General features: G+C 48.4%; 1 protein-coding gene across 1 annotated transcript in view; it reads right to left on the reverse strand.

The window, feature by feature from the left end:
- The window catches only part of LOC142004496 (cytosolic phospholipase A2 gamma-like), a 41,575-nt gene extending 34,811 nt beyond the window's left edge, over nucleotides 1-6,764 (reverse strand). Inside the window, 2 exon segments of the mRNA XM_074982140.1 lie at nucleotides 549-580; nucleotides 6,696-6,764. Of these exon segments, the coding sequence (XP_074838241.1) occupies nucleotides 549-580; nucleotides 6,696-6,764 (101 nt within the window).
- Between the last annotated feature and the right edge of the window lie 12,151 nt (nucleotides 6,765-18,915).

An 18,915-nucleotide genomic window follows, 5' to 3' on the forward strand; every position in this document is an offset into this window, starting at 1 on the left:
TCTCTAGTAAATATGTGGGAAGCATAGGTTGGATATTAGGAAAAATCTATTACATAAGGGGGTGGTGAAGCACTGGCATGTGTTACCAAGGGAGGTGATGGAATCTCCTTCCCTAGAAGATTTTAAGTCCTGGCTTGGCAACATCCTGGCTGGGATGATTTAGTTGGGGTTGATCCTGCTTTAGGCAGGGGGCTGGACTTGATGACCTCCTGAGGTCTCTTCCAGCCCTAGGATTCTATGAATCTGTGATATGAGGAAAAGACTTTCTTCTTATGATGCCTCACAGTAAGTACCAGAGTCCTACCTTAACCACCATTCTCTGAGTTCATCTCTCAGTCCCACCTGCTGAAGATGTGTAAATAAATGAATATGCATGGGAAGCATGAGAGACTTCACAGGGCCATGTTTGAGGCATGCACTTGTGTGGTGCATATTGCACCAAGAGAAGAGCTGTCTCCCATTTGCCTGGGGAGGTTCTATTAGAACTCTTGGCGCTGCAGTGTTGCCATAAAGGAACAAATACCAAAAGAAGGAATCTAAAAATTCATGATCCGTCATCTGCCTTTGCAGAACTGACTTTCTAATCCTGAAAACTTTTAAAATGTTGGGCTCTAGTTCTGAGAAACACACTTTTGTGAACAGCTGAGAACCTCAGAAAGGTTGCTCACTCATTGTGGTGGTTGAATGAGACCCAGAGTCTTCTGAACATCTTGCTTCGATTGTTGGTCCAGTGCCTGGAATGCTGTCTCAAAAGGCACAATTTACTCCAAAAGAAAAGGTGAAACCCTTTATTCATCAGCAACACAGGTACAAGAAAAAGGAGCATTTGGCAGATCTAGAGAAGTAGTTATTCAGCACTTGTGAGGCTGCATCTGGAATATTGTCTCCAGTTTTGCCCCCCCCCCCAGTATAAGAAGGATGTGGATTTGCTGAAGCAGGTTCAGTGAAGGGCAACAAAAATGACTAAGGGTCTAGAGCACAAGACCTACGAGGAGAGGCTGAGGGATTTGGGCTTGTTTAGTTTACAGAAGAGAAGACTTAGGGGTGATTTGATAGCAGCCTTCAACTTCCTTAAAGAGAGCTCTAAAGAGGGTGTACACTGTCCTCAGTGGAGTCATATGGCAGAACAAGGAAGCAGGGGGCTGGACTAGATGACCTCCTGAGGTCCCTTCCAGCCCTAGGGTTCTGTGATTCTGTGAAGAGATGTCCACGTTTCAGGGGTGGCATGCATGCTTTTGTTCTCTTTGATGCATTTCTAAATTGTTCTCTCACCCCTTATGATGAAAGCCAAGGCAAGGGGAGACAGAGGAGGTCATACTGGGAAGCTGGTGGTCTCTTGTAATCATGAACCCTGAATGTTATGAGTCCCTGTCAGTATCAAAAATCCCACTGATAGGTGACCAGAAATGTTTGGGGGTGAACCAATCACAGATTCGGTGGAAATGAATCTCAAAGATAAAGAAACAGAATCTCCAGATAATAGGTAACCCCTGATGGGACAAAAGAGTGGTGTGGCTGGTTCTGGGCATGTGTTGTCAACCTCCCATAGTGTGGATATCTTCTCTTCCCCCCTTTCTTCACAGACCAGAAAATTACTATTGGAGATGTGGAGATGCCAATAGTGATCCTGGGTGATCCAGTTTCCTTCTTGCACCCTTGGCTCGTGAAACCATACACAAGCACATTGGACTGCAGTAAGGAGCAGTTCAACTGCAGGCTGAGCAAGCTCGGAACAGTAGTAGAATGTGCATATGGCTGTTTAAAAGTCAGGTTCAGGATCCTTCTGACACAGTTAGACCTCAGCAAAAGCAACATTCCCTTGGTGGAGACAGCCCCCTGTGTGCTCCAAAACTTATGTGAGAATAAGGGGGAAATTTTCTTGCCAGGCTGGAGGGCCATGGCAGATCACCTGATCACTATTAATGAGCAGCCAGACACTAGCACTATCAGGAGAGCACAGTGAGGGGCACGTCTAACCAGGGATGCTTTGAAAAACAGCTGTATGAGTAACCAGACAGTAACATCACAGTCATGCAAAGGAGGTGCCCCCTGTATGGTGACATGTGCTGACCTGTACACCCTGTAAAATTACCCCCTGTGATGGAGTGGAGGTAGTGCATGTGTGAGACTCATGCTGGATGTGTGTGAGACAAGCAGAGCAGCTCTCAGAGGCCAAGGATGACCTTGGGTCTATAACCTAGGTTGGCAGGTAACACCACTGCCCTGAGCACAGATCAGGGAGGAGCCGAGCTGGGTTTGAATCGTAGGCAGCAGTTAGAAGCTGGGGGAGAGGGAGCTGGAAGACAGCCAGCCTGGTGAGGGGGAAGCTACACCCCAGAGGGGCACCCCTCGGGCTCCTCTCCCCAGGACGGGTTGGAATGACTGCCTCTGATTGCTGAACTGACGCTTCTGTAAGAAACTGGGCCTCTTGTCACCTAATAAACTTCCTGTTCTACCTGCTGAGTGAGAGTCACTCCTGCCTGCGGATGGTGCAGTGCATGGGGACCCCTGAACCCCATCACACCCCCATCCCTGTTCAACACAAGCAATAAAGACACTGGTTTGAGAGGGGTTTTTTTTTAAAGAAACAATTGACCAAACTTTCAAAGTTCCCAAGGTTTGAAAGTCAGCACTGCCACCAAAAGGGAAGGCACATTGTGCAACTTGATCATGGTTCTTTTAGCATTTGTTGATTCATGCAGCTCTGCTATGCACTCAGTTCAATTATAACCTCCCCTGGCAGCTGGGAAACAATGCCTCTCTCTGTGAAATAGAAAAGGGACTTTAACCCTGTCTGTAATCTCTCAGGTGCATGCAGGAGGATCTGTTGTCTTCTATCTTTCCTTGCACGTATTTCCTTATTTACACATGGGAGAAGGGCTCCAAGAGGAAGGAATAGGAGACTAGCCCTTAGCTTGGTGGTTTAGATATAACTCCAGTACTTATGCTGAGACCGCACAGGTAAAAAGATTTTTTTCCAAAAAGATCAATCTCAACCACTGCAGATTAAGCCCATTACTCCTTGTCCTGCCTGGGCTCTTTCCAGTTGGTCCACATCCTTCCAAACCTCACAGTATTTCAGCTTGACTTTGCCTAGTCTGTTCTTCCCCTAGACCGGATCCCTTTCCCCTTTTCTCTTGGCCAGACTCAACAAATTGTCTCAAAGCTGCTGCAGGTCTCAGTCTAAAACAAATTTTCTTGTCCACAGGTATCAATATAACATATCCCATTTTGGATCAGATCCAAATTTGGGGTGAACTTAATTCTCCAGACAGCTTGGGGGAACCTTGCTTGAGTAACCTAAACAAATGGCCAGCCCCTTCGTTTACCAATCTGTACAGCTCCTCACCAGCTGTGAAGCCCTTTTCCAAAGTCACCAACAGAGAAAAAAAACAGTGAAATGAAGACACAAGAACTCTGGATCATTAAAAACTGAGGCACAGAGAGGAGAGAAAACACTTCCAGCCTGAAAGAAGTCTGGTGCACAGTTATTGTTGTCCCATCTCTAAAAAAGATGTAAAAGTACAGAGGAGGGCAACAAAAATCCTTAAAGGTCTGGAACAGCTTCTGTACAAGGACAGACTCAAGATAGGGACTGCACAGCTTGGAAAACAGCTGAGAAAGGGGGCTAAGATGGGGACCTGTACAGTCACAGGGCCATGGAGAAACTGACTAAGGAAGTGTTATGTACCAGAACCTGGGGTCACCCAATGAAGCTTTAAAACAAACAGAAGGATACGTTTCTGCACACAGCATGGAACCCACCCTTAGAACTTGCTGTTAGGGCACGTTGTGAAGGCAAAAATGTGTGTTTTCATCAAGGAATTAGAAAATTGCCTGAAGGATGAGTCCATCCAGGGCTTTTAGCCATGATGGGCAGGGATGTAACCCCACGTGCTGAGTGTCTCTGATCCCACGACCGCCAGGTACAGGGATTGGATTTCAGAGTGTGTCTCACTCGAGAACTGCCCTGCTCTGTCCATTCCTTTTCGGACATCTGACTTTGGTCACACTCAGATGACAGGACACTGGGCTGCTGGTGCTCCAGCCCCATGAATATTCCCAGCTGGGTGCCCATCTCCGCCAAAGTAGAGCTGTGAAGGAACCTGACAATTATCAGCACCTGAGGCTGCAGGTGATCCCTGTGTTCTCTATGTCTGTAGCAAGGGAGGAGGCTGTGTCATGCCTGGCAGACCCCCTCTCCCAGCGCCCCCCAGGAGAGACAAGAAGGGGGCTTTCCAAGCAAGAGGAGAGGGCAGACCTCACACCTGAGCCACTGCCTGCTGCCTGAGGAGGCTTCTTAGGGGAATGTCTTGACCAGACCCAACCTTAGGGAAAATTGCATGCTGGGCAAATTTGCATGTTGTTGCCCCAGCACCCTTGGTGGTGCCCCCCATCGTTCTTCATTTCCCATAAGCTCCCCACACTCCCCTCACTCCAGTCTCTACACCCCTCCCTGTCTAACCTTCCTTTGACCCAGTGTCTGCACCTCCCTCCTGTCCCCTTAATCCCTGCACCTCCTGAACCCCCATCTCCTCCAGCTGCATGGGGAAAGTGACCCAGCTGTGACCTACGTGTAGGGAGCCTTGGAGTTGTGTGTTGGTGGGAGGGGATGAAGGACAGTTTTCAGTCCATGTTCACGTAACTTTGAAGTTGAGGAGATAAGTGGGCAAATGGATGAGGAGGAGGAGGGTGACAATGACTATTGTTATTGGTTCACTAGAAGTTCTGAGAAATGGTGTGAAAAAAGATTGTCTTGGGCACAGTAAATCCAAGAATTGTGAAAAGTTTTGTCAAACTCAATTAAATCTGCTTTGGGTCAAACAAAACTGGTTCCTCTAAGGGAAATAATTTACCTGTCTTGGCTGAGACCGTTTCATAGCTTCTTCCAGACTTTCTCAGTAGAATTCTTAGTGAGGTGGAATTCTTCCTTCAGGAACCTTCAGCGAGCTCCTGGGAGAGGGCGGGGAGGACCCAAGACCACCTGTATGTCTGATTTATTCTTTCTGTGGCTGTTTCAGAAAAAGGGAACATTTAATAGAATCCCATAGGGATACTGAGCAGGATTTTCCAAAGTCTTCGAAGTAGGGTGAGCATCGGGTGTTTTCACTAGGACAGTTCTATATTTTAGGCAGGCTTTTATTAAGAAAGAGCTAATTGTCCCATCAGCTGCGGGTAAAGTGAGTCAGGAGCTGTCTGGACTGCATGTGAAGCACATACTCACGGGCCTGGAGAGCAGCAGGAGAAGGAGCCATAGAGGTAAGACAGGAGGGGTGGGGGGACATTAGCCTGTTTTGTTTCCCCCCGTGTAAGGCTGTGTCTACATTAGAGAGTTTTGTCACCATCTCCCTCCAAAACTTGAGGCTGGGTCTACTCTATAGAGTTTTGTCGACAGAAGAGGCCTTCTGGCGACCTAACTCAGGGAGGCTGCATCCACACTACACTTCTGCTTCGAAAGAACGTCTTTCAAAGGAGAACATCGAAAGATGGCCTTTTGAAATGGAGTGTCCACACACGCCAGCAGGGACCGAAGGTTCATTCCGTGCTTTCGAAATGCCTCCAGTTCAATTTCGAAAGACAGCGTCCACGTACACCAAGGTGCTCTTTCGAAAGAGCAGGGGCAGGAAGCGCCATGGGCAGGGTCACATGGTGGACAAGCCTTTCTGGAACCACTGACTGCTGTCCCTTTAATGCACCCCCCCCAACTTGCCTCGGCCTGCTGGCTGGGATCCTTGAACTGTGTCTACACGTGCACGCTACTTCGAAGTAGCGGCACTAACTTCGAAATAGCGCCCGTCACGGCTACACGCGTCGGGCGCTATTTCGAAGTTAACTTCGACGTTAGGCAGCAAGACGTCGAAGTCGCTAACCTCATGAGGGGATCGGAATAGCGCCCTACTTCGACGTTCAACGTCGAAGTAGGGACCGTGTAGACGATCCGCGTCCCCCAACGTCAAAATTGTGGGGTCCTCCATGGCAGTCATCAGCTGGGGGGTTGAGAGACGCTGTCTTTCCAGCCCGTGCGGGGCTCTATGGTCACTGTGTGCAGCAGCCCTTAGCCCAGGGCTTCTGGCTGCTGCTGCTGCAGCGGGGGATTCATGCTGCACGCACAGGGTCTGCAACTCGTTGTCGGCTCTGTGTATCTTGTGCTGTTTAGTGCAAGTGTGTCTGGGAGGGGCCCTTTAAGGGAGCGCTGGCTGTTGAGTCTGCCCTGTGACCCTGTCTGCAGCTGTGCCTGGCACCCTTATTTTGATGTGTGCTACTTTGGCGTGTAGACGTTCCCTCGCTGCGCCTATTTCGATGAGGTGCTGCGCAACATCGATGTTGAACATCGACCTTGCCAGCCCTGGAGGACGTGTAGACGTTATTCATCGAAATAGCCTATTTCGATGTCGCCACATCGAAATAGGCTACTTCCATGTAGGCTTCAGGTGTAGACGTAGCCTTGGTGGGCACCTGTGAGTGGCTGGTGGTCTGGGGCGGTCCTTCCCCTCGGTCCCTATCTCCGGCTTGGTCGGGGGCGGGGGGGGGAGGTTGGTGGTATTCAGGAGCACAGCTGGAGGTGCCAGGAGGATGCCAAGGAGGCGGTCCAGTTCTCTAAAGTAGAGGCAGCTGGTGTGCGCTGCCCCTGACCACCCAGCAGTGTCCTGAGCCTGGCAGTAGCGCTGTCAGAGCTCCTCAACCTTGGACCTCACCTGGTCCAGGATCTGGGTTGGGTGACCCCAGCCAGTGAAGCTCTTGGCCAGGAGCTCAAACACCGCCATGTTCTGGCACCAGACCCCCATCTGCTGCAGGACTTCCTCATCTGCCCAGAGGGCAAGGAGGTCCTGCAGCTCGGCGTTGGTCCAGGAGGGGACCCGGCACTTGGGTGCCTGGTTCGCCCCCCCCAGGATGACTCCCCCCAGTCCCTGGGTGGCCCCTAGGGTGGGTGGGAGTCCTGGAGGCTGGCCATGGCGCCGGAGGTGGTGCGGTTTTGCAGCTGGCAGTGGTCTGAGCAGCAGTGTGGGCTTCCTGTTGCCTGCACTCTCTCAGCTTCCTGCCTGAGGGCTTCTGGGTGCCTGCATCCTTACACACGGCTGGACGCTGGATCCAAAGAGCTCCGCCATCTGCCAGCTGATCGTGGCCATGGAGGACTGGCTGTTTCGAAAGAGTGGGCCACGGCGTATCTACACTTGCTCTCTTTGGAGATAATCTTTCGAAGGAGGGCACTTTTCCCACCCTGGGAAAGGAGGACCTACTTTGAAAGAACGGGGGGGCTCTTTTGAAGTTAATTTCGAAAGAGCGCCGTGTATGTGTAGACGCTCCATGGGCTCTTTCGAAAGAACTCGGTCTTCTAATCTGGACATCGAATGTACTTGCTAGGGTAGATGCACCCGGAGTGTCTACACACTTCAAGCATTCTCTTAAGAAAGTCTCAACAGAACTCTGCATTTGTCTCGACAGTATTATTTTTGAGGCATACGAGGCATACGAATCTCTGGACAGAGTACCATGGACAAAAGTGCAGCGTAGACACGTCTGTCGAGAGATAGGGCTTCCAGATGCCTGCCAGCCCTCTTTGCAGAACTGCTATTTTGCTTTCTGGCACCAGTGGGAAGTGCAGTCCAGCAGTTCTCTGTCAGCAGAACAAGTCGGGTGTGTCTATATTTGCATTCCTTTTTCGGAAGAGGTATGCAAATGAGGAAAATTGAAAATTCAAATGAGGTGCAGATTTGCATATCTAGCACTTCGTTTGAATGTTCTTATTTTCAAATTGCTTCTTTTGACAGAAGAAAACCAGTGTAGACACTGCTCTTTTGAAAGTAAACCCCGTCTTCCAAAGAATCCTTCCCTTTTTTCATGGGAAGAAGGATTCTTTCAAAGGTAGCGCTTACTTTCAAAAGAGCAGTGTCTACACTGGTTTTCTTCTTTCGAAAGAAGCTATTTCAAACGAACGACATGAAATGAGTTGCCATATATGAAAATTTTGGTCTCATTTGCATTTTCCCTCGTTTGCATAACTCTTTCAAACGATAAATGCAAGTGTAGACACAGCCATCGTGTGTAGATGCAATCTGTTGACAGGTAGATAGATAGACAGATAGATAGATATGGTGTATGGGGATGGATAGATAGACAGATAGATATGGTGTACGGGATGGATGGATAGACAGATAGACGGATAGATAGATGGATACAATGTGTGACTCTTTGCACTCTATCCACATGACTCTTCTTCCCTAATTGCTTGGCCACTACGGATCTAGTTAATTTAAAAGTGACAAACCCGGCCAGACCTCTGAACAACTGTGAAAGAGCCATTCTGGTGGTAGTGAACCCATTTAACGACCTTTTGCTACCCCCAGCTATAGACTGTCTGTTTCAGAATGTACTGTGTTACTCTGTGGGACATTGGTTTAATAATGGTTTTAAAATTATTTCAGTAAGGTGTTGCTGAAGGTTATAAAATCACACCTCTAAAAAAGTTGTTGGGTCCCTCTGCCATTGGGCAAGGGAGCACCAATTGAATAGAACTGTGTAGGACTCAATACATCCTTATGACAGCTCTGTACGTTCTAGCCACTGGCCCTACTCCTGCCCCAGAGCTGCGAACAAAGGCCAGTTGCCCTGACTCTCAGATGCTCCAGCTTTAGTCATGTAAATGCAGCTGAACATCAGCTGAGCTGGAGCAATCCCAGCTGGGTCATCGACTCACCTTGTCCTGGGCTTGCCACTCCTGTCTGACAGATGGATGCAGACCTCTGGCTGAGACAGAAACCACGGACAGCCCTCCTTAGCCAGTGTCCTTTATATAGAGTCAGGCTTGGAAGATGACTGAGATAATAAGGGAGGGGCCGCTATGCAAAGCTAGTCATGATATCTTTCTACAACTGTGTGTAAGGGGCAATAATCTGCATTGAAGGGAGTGGTGCCATAAAAGGTGTCCGTGAAGTGCTTAGGAACTGTGAGTAAAAGGAAATTATCTTGACACATGATTTAGGGAGTGGAGAGTTAATAGGTGTGTTGGTCATGGTGTCAGCTTTGAATGGCTCCGCTAGTGCTTCTTAACCCCAGTCCAAATTTCCTGTTGGGGGACCCCCCCCACTTCTAACAGTGCCCCTCACTCCCAACCCTCTCCCCCTTTATCCCCTGCCCCTACAACTCTGCCTGTAGCCCTCGGTCCTGATCCTCAGTCCCCTGTCCCCACACATAGCTCAGCTAGTCCCCCCCATGACCCAATGCCTAACTCTGTTAACTGTTTCCATTCCCTGCATGGTCATGTGGAGATGGAACTCCTGTGAAATTATCATTCCCCTCTGTTTGGCACTGGAGAGGCCATATTGCAGCCAGTTCTGCCCGCCCCCCCCAGCCAATATTGAAAGGGTGAGGATGGATTGGAGAGCATTCAACAGAGGGCAACCAAACTGATTAGGGGGCTGGAGCACAGGGCCTATGAGGAGAGGCTGTGGGATTTGGGCTTGTTTAGTTTGCAGAAGAGAAGAGTGAGGGGCTATTTAATAGCAGACTTCAACTTCCTGAAAGGGGGCACTAAAGAGGATGGAGAGAGGCTGTTCTCAGTGGTGTCAGATAGCAGGACAAGGAGCAACGGTCTAAAAAGTTCCAGTGGGGGATGTCTAGGTCGGATATTAGGAAAAGTTATTTCCCCAGGAGGGTGGTGAAGCACTGGAATGCGTTACCTAGAGAGGTGGTGGAATCTCCATCCTTACAGGTCTTGAAGTCCTGGCTTTCCAAAGTGCTGGCTGTGATGGTTTAGCTGAGGTTGATCCTGCTTTGAGCAGGGGACTGGCAAAGGTCCTTTCCAGGCCTACGTTTCTCTGGTTCTATGACTGCAGGGGAACTTCTCATAGCAGTGTCATGTGAGATGGTGCATAGGCTGAGGAGATGGAGAAGGAAGCGGAAGGAAGGGGTTGATACCCTGGTCTTCAGTGCAACTATTAGCTGACTTTAGGTTACGTCTCTCTTAAAATGGTCCAGTGGCACATCTGCTTTCAGTCAAAGGCCTGAAAACCACGCTGCTTGGTTGTCCTAACCAGCTGCTCTTCCAGAGCAACATCATGGAATGTATTCGCGTGAGCCAGGGGTCAGCAATCTTTCCAAGGCAGAGTGCCAAAATGTGACCTTCTGACCTCCATGTACGGCCCAAGTGCCGGGGCTGCTTTTGAAGTCAGTAATAGTCCCACTTACACTCGCTTCATGCATAAATAAATTAAGATGCAGAGCTTTACTCTTGCAGGGCTTTGCCTGTCACGGTGCTGCTGAGCCGGGGCAGCATTTTTCTCATTCTCAGGAACTTCATTTGGGTGTTTCGGCCCAACCCTGCTGCAGAGGGGCCGGTGAGGGCTGCAGCTCTGCCCCCAGCCCCACACTGTCACAGGGGATCCATCGCTGGCCCCAGATTTGGCGTCGTTTGAGCAAGCCCCCTGGAAATAACCAAACCAACCCACAAAATGATCAACATTCTGCAAAAAGAGAAAAAAAATCCCAATAACCCTACACACACACACACACACACACACACACTTGTTTCCTATTAACACAGATCCTGAGAAAACTACACTTCTGAGTCATTCTTAACCCTTGAGAGCACCTCATCCCCCCAAATGGCAAGGGCTCTGGTAAGGGCTCCAGCTTTGGTTCTGGGCCCTTCCTCTGCTGTGGGCAAGAGGAGAAAGGCCGAGCTCCTTCCATGCGCAGTTTAAAGTGAGCTTGGGGGTTGGTCCTGGGGAATGAGGGGCAGTGGGGCCATTGGACGAGGTTTTCCATCCCTCTTCTCTTTGCCCCCTCCATTTCCATGTCCTGGAGCATGATTTGATTCCAGGAACATTTAATTCCATGGTTATGACAGCGGCTTTCAAGTGCCTGTCAGAAATGAGTATAACTAGTGAAGCATTCTGGGACAGTCTCACCATTAAGGCAAAGTGGGACGGTCACGTACAAGGCGAGAAGTAAGACAAGGAAGTGGAAAAGGCTTGCCTCAGTCAGAAGTTGCTAAAGAATTACAGGAAAAGTTTGCACTTTAGCCGTAGTGCCATAAAAGGGAACCACAGAAAATAAACCAGTAAGATCTGCTTTGGGTGCTTCCACAAATGCTGTATAAAATTACAAAGCTGAAACTTGGGGCGGGGGCTGGTTCCAGGTGGAGACAGGCTACTCTGTATTGCAAGGCACCAATGAAATAAAGAGAGTGATTTTGACTTTGCTGGTGTTGCCTGTCTCTTATGCGGTCAGACAACGAACGGGAACGGGGACCGGGCTAGTGTCCGTGACATGCCTAAAAGAAGGTTGCAAAGAGGAGGGAGAAACGTGGCTCTCCTTGGCCTCTGAGGACAGGCCAAGGCGTAATAGGCTTAAACTTCCACAGTGGAGGTTTAGATTGGACTTTAGGAAAAACTTCCAGCCTGGCTGAACACTGGAGCAGGTTAGATAGACACCGATCAGGGATGGTCTGGAAGGTGTTTTTTTCCTTCTGTGAGGGCAGGAGACTGGACTCAGTGACCTCTCCAGGTCCCTTCCAGTTTTGGTGTTCTATCAGTCTATGACTTTCCAGGAAATCAGGTAAGTTTACGCTGGTCCTGTCAGATCTGAAGAGACTCTGTTGGTTCCAGAACTCCACTTGAAAGTGTGATGCTGACAGACCAGGGTTGCTAGCACCAGGGATAGAACCTGTGAGCATAGGGGCTAAAGTCCTGCACGCTACCACATGAGCTAAAGGCCAGCTGGCTCTCAGCCAAGGCTCAAGAGCATAGATTTTACTCCGCCCAGATGAGGGCTCAGTGCCTCTTGGTAATACAAAAGGTTATAGAGAGGGCAGGAGGGAGCGAAGGAAGGAGCGGGAGGTAGAGTGGGGTGCATGGAGAAAAACCAAATCCTGACCTTACTTCAAGTCTGGGTTAAAGAAAGCTGCATATCAAATTTGGTCAGGCTAGTTCCTGCCACATTTCCAAACCCTCTCCGATCCATAAAATACAGTCAGCTTTCCCACCAACTCCAGTGCTGTTGGTGGAAGTGTGCCAGGTTATAGTGAAACCCCAAACCCAGAGGAATTGCTCATTGTCTCTGCACAACTTACTCTCTTAAAGTTAATAACATGTTTGCTGGGTTGGGCACCTGTGAAAGGAATGACCCACAAAGTGGGGTGAACTCATGGAAATGATTCCTTGTGATTGATTTGAAAAATAACTCTTCCACTTTTGTTTCATTACCATGTCTAGCACACCTGACACTTTACCACTTACTGGGACTTGAAAGAAAGAAAAAAAGAAAACAGAATGTAATGTCATCAATTCTGCTGATCTTCAATAAAAATTAATCACTCAATGTCCTTCCCCAGAAGTGAGGATTAGCCTCGTTTGCATAGATAAGCTTCAGGCTCCTACGTGCTTACCTTCCACACTCCTTCAATATGACCTTAATTTCTTGAATTTCAGTTTTACCAGCTCTTCCTGAATGGAGATTATCAAACCAAAAAAGCAGTCAAGTAGCACTTTAAAGACCTTGCTTACTGTTTTTGGTTCTCTGCACCTTAAATATTGACTCTGTTCTGGTCTGGCTCTGGTCTGAAGAAGTGGGTCTGTCCCACGAAAGATCACCTAATAAATTATTTTGTTTGTCTTTAAAGTGCTACTTGACTGCTTTTTTTGTTTTGATAGTATATAGACTAGCACGGCTTTCTCTCTGTTACTATTCAATGGAGATTGTTCAACATCTTTATTTTTTTTTCCAGCTCTGAAGAAGTGGGTTTGCCCCACAAAAGCTCATCGCCTAATAAAGTATTTTGTTAGCCTTTAAAGTGCTACATGACTGCTTACTTGTTTTGTGATGATACAGACTAACATGGATTCCTCTCCGTGACTATTTTTTATTAATGACCTGGATGAGGGGATGAATTGTACTCCCAGCAAATTTGCAGATGACACTGAGCTAGGTGGAGATAGGAGGGCAGGTATAGGATCCAGGGTGACCTAGACAAATTGGAGGATTGAGCAGAAAGAAATTGCATGAAGTTCAAAATGGACAAGTGCAGAGTCTTGCACTTGGGATGGAAGAATCCCAAGCCAAGCACTGTTACAGGCTGGGGATTGACTGCAAAGTAGCAGTACAGCAGAAAAGGACCTGGGGATTACAATGGAAGAGATGCTAGATATGAGCCAACCCTGTGGCCTTGTAGCCAAGAAGGTCAACAGCATATTGGGGTGTATAAGTGTGATGGAGTGGGGGGAAGTTCATGTGTGAGACAAGCAGAGCAGCTCCCAGTGGCTAAGGATGACCCTGGGGCTACAACCTAGGCTGGCAGGTAACACCTCAGCCCTGAACAAAGAGGAGGGAGGAGCCGAGCTGGTTTTTTGAATCGGGCACGGCAGTTAGAGGCTTGGGGGGAGAGGGAGCTGCAAGGCAGCCAGCCTGAGGAGGGGGAAAGCTACACCCCAGAGGGGCACCCCTCGGGCTTTTCTCCCCAGGACGGGTTGGAAGAACTGTCTCTGACAGCTGTACTGACGCTTCTGTGAGAAACTGGGCATCTGTTGCCTAATAAACCTCCTGTTGTACCTGCTGGGTGAGAGTCACTCCTGCCAGCAGACGGGGTGCAGTGCAGGGGGACCCCTGAACCCCATCACAATAAGGAGAAGCATTTCCAGCAGATCTAGAGGAATTATTATTCTCCTTTATTTGACACTGGTAATCTTGAGTATTGGGTCCAGTTCTGGGCCCCCCAGGATAGAAAAATGAGGACGCATTGGAGAGGCTCCTGCGAAGGGCAGCCAGGATGATTCAGGGGCTGGAGCACATGACCTATGAGGGAAGACTGAGGGATAGGGATTTGGGCTTATTTACTTAGTAGAAGAGTGAGGGGCGATTTGAGAGCAGCCTCCAACTTCCTGAAGGCTGGACAGTGGTTGCGGAGGGACGTACGCAGGCGTGGACACCCTGAGCAAAGAGAGATCATGGGCTTTGGCCATGCAAAACTTTTTAGCTGCCGCCAGATCGGTTGCATGATTCATATCTTCCTGCTTCCTAGAGGCCTCGATCTGCTTCAGAAACACGTTTTGAGAGCCTGCCTCTGTCGCACGGAGCGTAACATCACAGCACACCATGGAAAGGGAGGGATACAGGGCAGAAGCGGCAAGGGCAAGGGTTCACAGCCAGTCAGTCGCTGTGACTGGAAGAGACACCAGCTCCCCTGGGTATCATTCCCTTGCCCCTAGCTGTCAAAATCACTGCAGTGTCTCCGCTGCTTCTCTCAAATTGTGACCACTTTAGCTGCTGGGAACTGTTAGGAAAATTCTGAGCCTCTGGTCCAACTCTGTTTGGATCTCCACTGAGGCGGTGCCTGGGAGCCCTTAGGAATAGACTTGGAAAAATGACCTCCCAACTGGCCACACATAACTTGTGCGCAGAGAAAAAGAGGTGTTAGTATTTTTTTTTCCAGTACCTTGGCCTCAGTGTGAGGAGAGAACACCTTCCCAGGCCAGGGGTAAATAGCGAGCTGGATAATGGCACAGAATCTGGATGAGGAGGAGAGAAACCTGGGAAGGATTCCACACAGATTAGCATGGTAAGGGTGCTGCTGCAATGAAATATATGCAGAGTTTATCACAGGGTCTTTTAAGGGAAAAAAACCCATCAATTAACAATGCATATTTTTTTTTAGATTATCAAACTTATTTCAAACTTATATGAAACTTACATACATGACATAAACTGAAGCAGCCTAAATCAGAGGTTAAGAACATAAGAACAGCCACACTGGTCAGACCATAGGCCCATCAAGCCTAGTGTCCTGTCTTCTGACAGCGGGCATTGGCAGGTGCCCCAGAGGGAATGAACAGAACAGGTAATTACCAAGTCATCAATTCCCTGTCGCCCATTTCCAGCCTCTGGCAAACAGAGGCCAGGGACATTGCCCATGCCCAGCCTGGCTCTTAGCCATCGATGGACCTGTCCCCCACTGATTTATCTAGTTCTTTTTTAAACCCTGCTATAGTCTTGGTCTTCACCATATTCTCCAGCGAGGAGTTCTGCAGGTTAACTGTGTTGTGTGAAAAAATATTTCCCATTGTTTATTTTAAACCTGCTGCTTATTAATTTCATTTGGTGAAATGTATATTGGTGAAAATATATATATTGATGAAAAATATTTGGTTACCTTAGGAAAATATCTATCTATCTATCTATATATCACCTTACACCGTATCTATCTATCTATCTATCCATCCATCCCCATACACCATATCTATCTACCTATCTATCTATCCATCCCCATACACCGCATCTATCTATCTATCTATCCCCATACACTGTACCTATCTATCTATCCATCCCCATATACAGTATCTATCTATCTATCTATCCCCATACACCATATCTATCTATCTATCCATCCATCCCCATACACCGTATCTATCTATCTATCTATCCCCATACACTGTATCCATCCATCCCCATACACCATATCTATCTACCCGCATACACTCTATCTGTCTATCTATCTAACTATCTACCTTATACTGCTCTCTCTCTTGCCAGGGACAATGAAAAAGTAATAGATAACCTGTCTATCTATTGTGGCAGATCACAGCCTGCAGCCGACAGGACTCCTGAGTACCATTCCCAGCTCTGGTGCAGTACAAAGGGCTAGTGGGCTAGGGAAGGGGATTTCTCTGGAGTTCTTATGTTTTTGGTTGTGAGGACTGGGTCCTGACTTCAACATTAACTGGGCCCCTTCTTAGCTTGGGCTCCTGATGCTAGAAGTGCTGCTCCCATCTGCAGAGCTGCAAATGCAGAGTAAACTCACTACTTTCAGGGACGCTCCTTCTCATTTATACGGTGGTACCTGGCAGCAGAATCTGACTCTCTGGTCCGGAGTTCCCCTCTTATGATACGACGAGAAGTTTTAGCTGACCCTGTATAAAATAGGATGAAAAAGTTATTCCATGACCTGGTAACCAATGGGTCCTCAGTATAAGGCCCTAAGTTACAGTGGGGGAGGTCAAAATTGGATATTAGGAAAAAAAACAAAACAAAACAAAAACTACTTCCCCAGGAGGGTGGTGAAGCACTTGAATGGATTACCAAGAGAAGTGGTGGAATCTCCATCCCTGGAGGTTTTTAAGTCCCTCCTTGACAAAGTCCTGGCTGGGATGATTTAGTTGGTGTTGATCCTACTTTGGGCAGGGGGCTGGACTAGATGACTTCCCGAGGTCCCTTACAGCCCTAGGAGTCTATGATAAATTCCCTCAACCTTGTGTAAGCCAAGAGTAATCAGAGTCAGTAAATGGCCCTGTTGATACTATCACTCACCCTAGTGTAAACCAGGAACAATTCCGCTGAAGTCAGTGGGGCCCTGCTTTAACTGTACAGCCATCTTCCCAAGCTATGGATCTGGGCTTAAATTGAGGAAATTTTGGTGGTTGACGCAAAAGGGGAGATATTTTATTAGCTGAATCCTGACCATTTTCCCTCTCCTTGCCTCTCCAGGCAGCTCTGAGTGCAGCAAGAAAGACAATGTCTGGCCAAACAGCTGTAACTGAGTTCCTTCTCCTGGGGTTCCCTCATGCTCCAGAGGGGCAGATTTTTACACTTCACCCTGTTCTTGGTGATTTACCTGGCACCCCTGATGAGGAGGTAGGCTGTCATGTCCAACAATGACGTCTTGAGCTTGCACAGGCTCATCGGTTGTGGACTCGCATGTGGCTGAGGAGGCCAAGCTTTGAACGTCATGGGCGTTCACAGTGGGGGCAAGGGAATTGTCCTGGCTCTGTTGGTGCGGCTGCTGCTGTTGCTTTCTTCCTCTCACGAGCATCAATGAGGTGCATGTGTCACTGCTCTTCAAAGTTGTCATACACGTCTCTTACGAGAGCAAGACAGCCTGTTGGTTCTTTTGCATGCTGCTCTAGCTGATCTGGTTTTAAACCAGCATGAGCAATGTTGGCCTTCCCGCAGTCTTTATACCTCTTGCAAGGCCTGCCTTGATTCCTTTTGTCCTGGGAGAGTTCACCGTAGAGGAGATGACGGAAACACTTCTCATCATCACAGTAGTCGTCTTTGATCACTACCTTCACACCTCCATGTATTTCCTGGTGTATTTCCTCCATCTTAAGTCTCAGCTCCATCTCTGTCACAATCTCCAAGTTCATGGCGAATTTCCTAACACACAGGAGGTCAATTTCCTATGCTGGATGCATCACTCAGGTGTTTTCCCTCATGTCCTTGCTAGGAGCCATTTTTTTCCTTCTCGGCATTATGGTTTTTGACCAATACATAGCCATCTGCGCACCACTGCACCGTGGGAGAGTGATGAACCAGGGGGCATGTATGCAGATGACAGCCAGTGCCTGGATGAGGGTGTTGCCTCACACTGGGAACACCATTACATTAACCTTCTGTGGAGGCAATACGGTGGGTCAGTTCTTCTGTGAGATTCCCCACTTCCTCAAGCTTGCCTGCTCAGACTCATACCTCCATGAAGTTTGGGTTCTTTCCCGCAGTGCCTTCTTAGGGGTTAGCTGCTTTGTTTTAAGACTTACATCCTATGTTGAGATCTTCAAAGCACTGCTGAGATTCCTCTCCGAACAGGGCTGGCATTGGCCAATTCCTGGTGCCATAGAGGGAGTGAACACAACAGGTAATCACTGAGAGATCCCTCTCCGGTCATCCATACCCAACCTTGGACAAAGAGAGTTTAGGGACCCCATTCAACCCATCCTGGATGAAGCCATTGATGGACCTAACCTCAAAGAATTTATGAACCCTTTGTGAATCCTGAAAAAGTCCTACCAGGAGAGTCAGGGAAGGTTCCCGAGCCTCTGTTTGTCAGAAGCTGGGAATGGGTGACAGGGGAGGGATCACATAATAATTTCCTTTTCTGTTTACTCCCTCTTGGACATCTGGCATTGTAGGGTGAAAATTCCTCAGGCAGGCCATGCTTTGTGCGAAAGACCCCCTCTTCAATTCTTGAAGTCTGGTGTAGGCCTATAATATAGAAACCCAGCTAGCGTGAGTGGAAAGATACCTCGCTGGGCCCCCTCCTCCCTTATCTCTCTCACCAGATACCTCACTGGGCCTCCTTATCCCCCTCACAATACCCAGAGAAGGGCAGGAAGGGCCTTGAAGTCTGAAGGGAGGAACAGCTGCCTCAGCAACTCCATTCCAAGGAGAGGCCTGGCATGTGGCAACCCATTGTTAGTGCTGTGTGCTGTTAACGGCTTTTAATGACTTGTGCGTTAAATCTTCTGGATAAACTCCCCCAGAGGCACCAGTGTGGAGACATCACCACGTCCCCTATCCTATCTTGACACACACTGGCCATTGCACATCTGTTTTGGTTAACATGTAGAGGAAACACCTGTACTGGAGATAAGCTATGGGTGGGGATGCTCTGTAACCTTTTGAGATGATTGGCTTACTGTGCTCATTTCCACTTGCTGCTAGAACCTACCCAGGCGTGGGTAACACCCATGTCGTAGTTTTCCCCCCACCCATCAATAATCTGTATAACCAATTGTAATCTGTTGTCTGGCAGTGCTTCACTGAGTCCTGATGGGTGAAGCCACGCTCCACCAGCACTGGCTGTAATAAACCCTCCTGCTTCCTTCATACACGGTGTCCAGACTTTGTTCCAGCAGGCATTGACCATGGTCAGAAGGGAGGGCAGTGGGCCAGATGGACCTTTGGTCTGAGCCAGTGAGACCATTCTTATGTTGCAGGGTGACTGTGACCAAGTCACCTCACCTCACTGTGACTCAGTTTCTCCGCCGTCAGGGCAGTGCTGATGATACTTACCTTTTTTTTTGTGAAGTACTGTGAGGTCTGAGGATGAAAATAGTTGTTAAAAGAACAAACATTCTCATTAAAACATCCTGTGGGTATGAGTTAATTTAGCACAGACAGGTGTGTCCTATGTTACCGGAGTAAAGGACA

Source organism: Carettochelys insculpta, chromosome 32, assembly GCF_033958435.1.
Source record: "Carettochelys insculpta isolate YL-2023 chromosome 32, ASM3395843v1, whole genome shotgun sequence".
Classification (NCBI taxonomy): Eukaryota; Metazoa; Chordata; order Testudines; family Carettochelyidae; genus Carettochelys; species Carettochelys insculpta.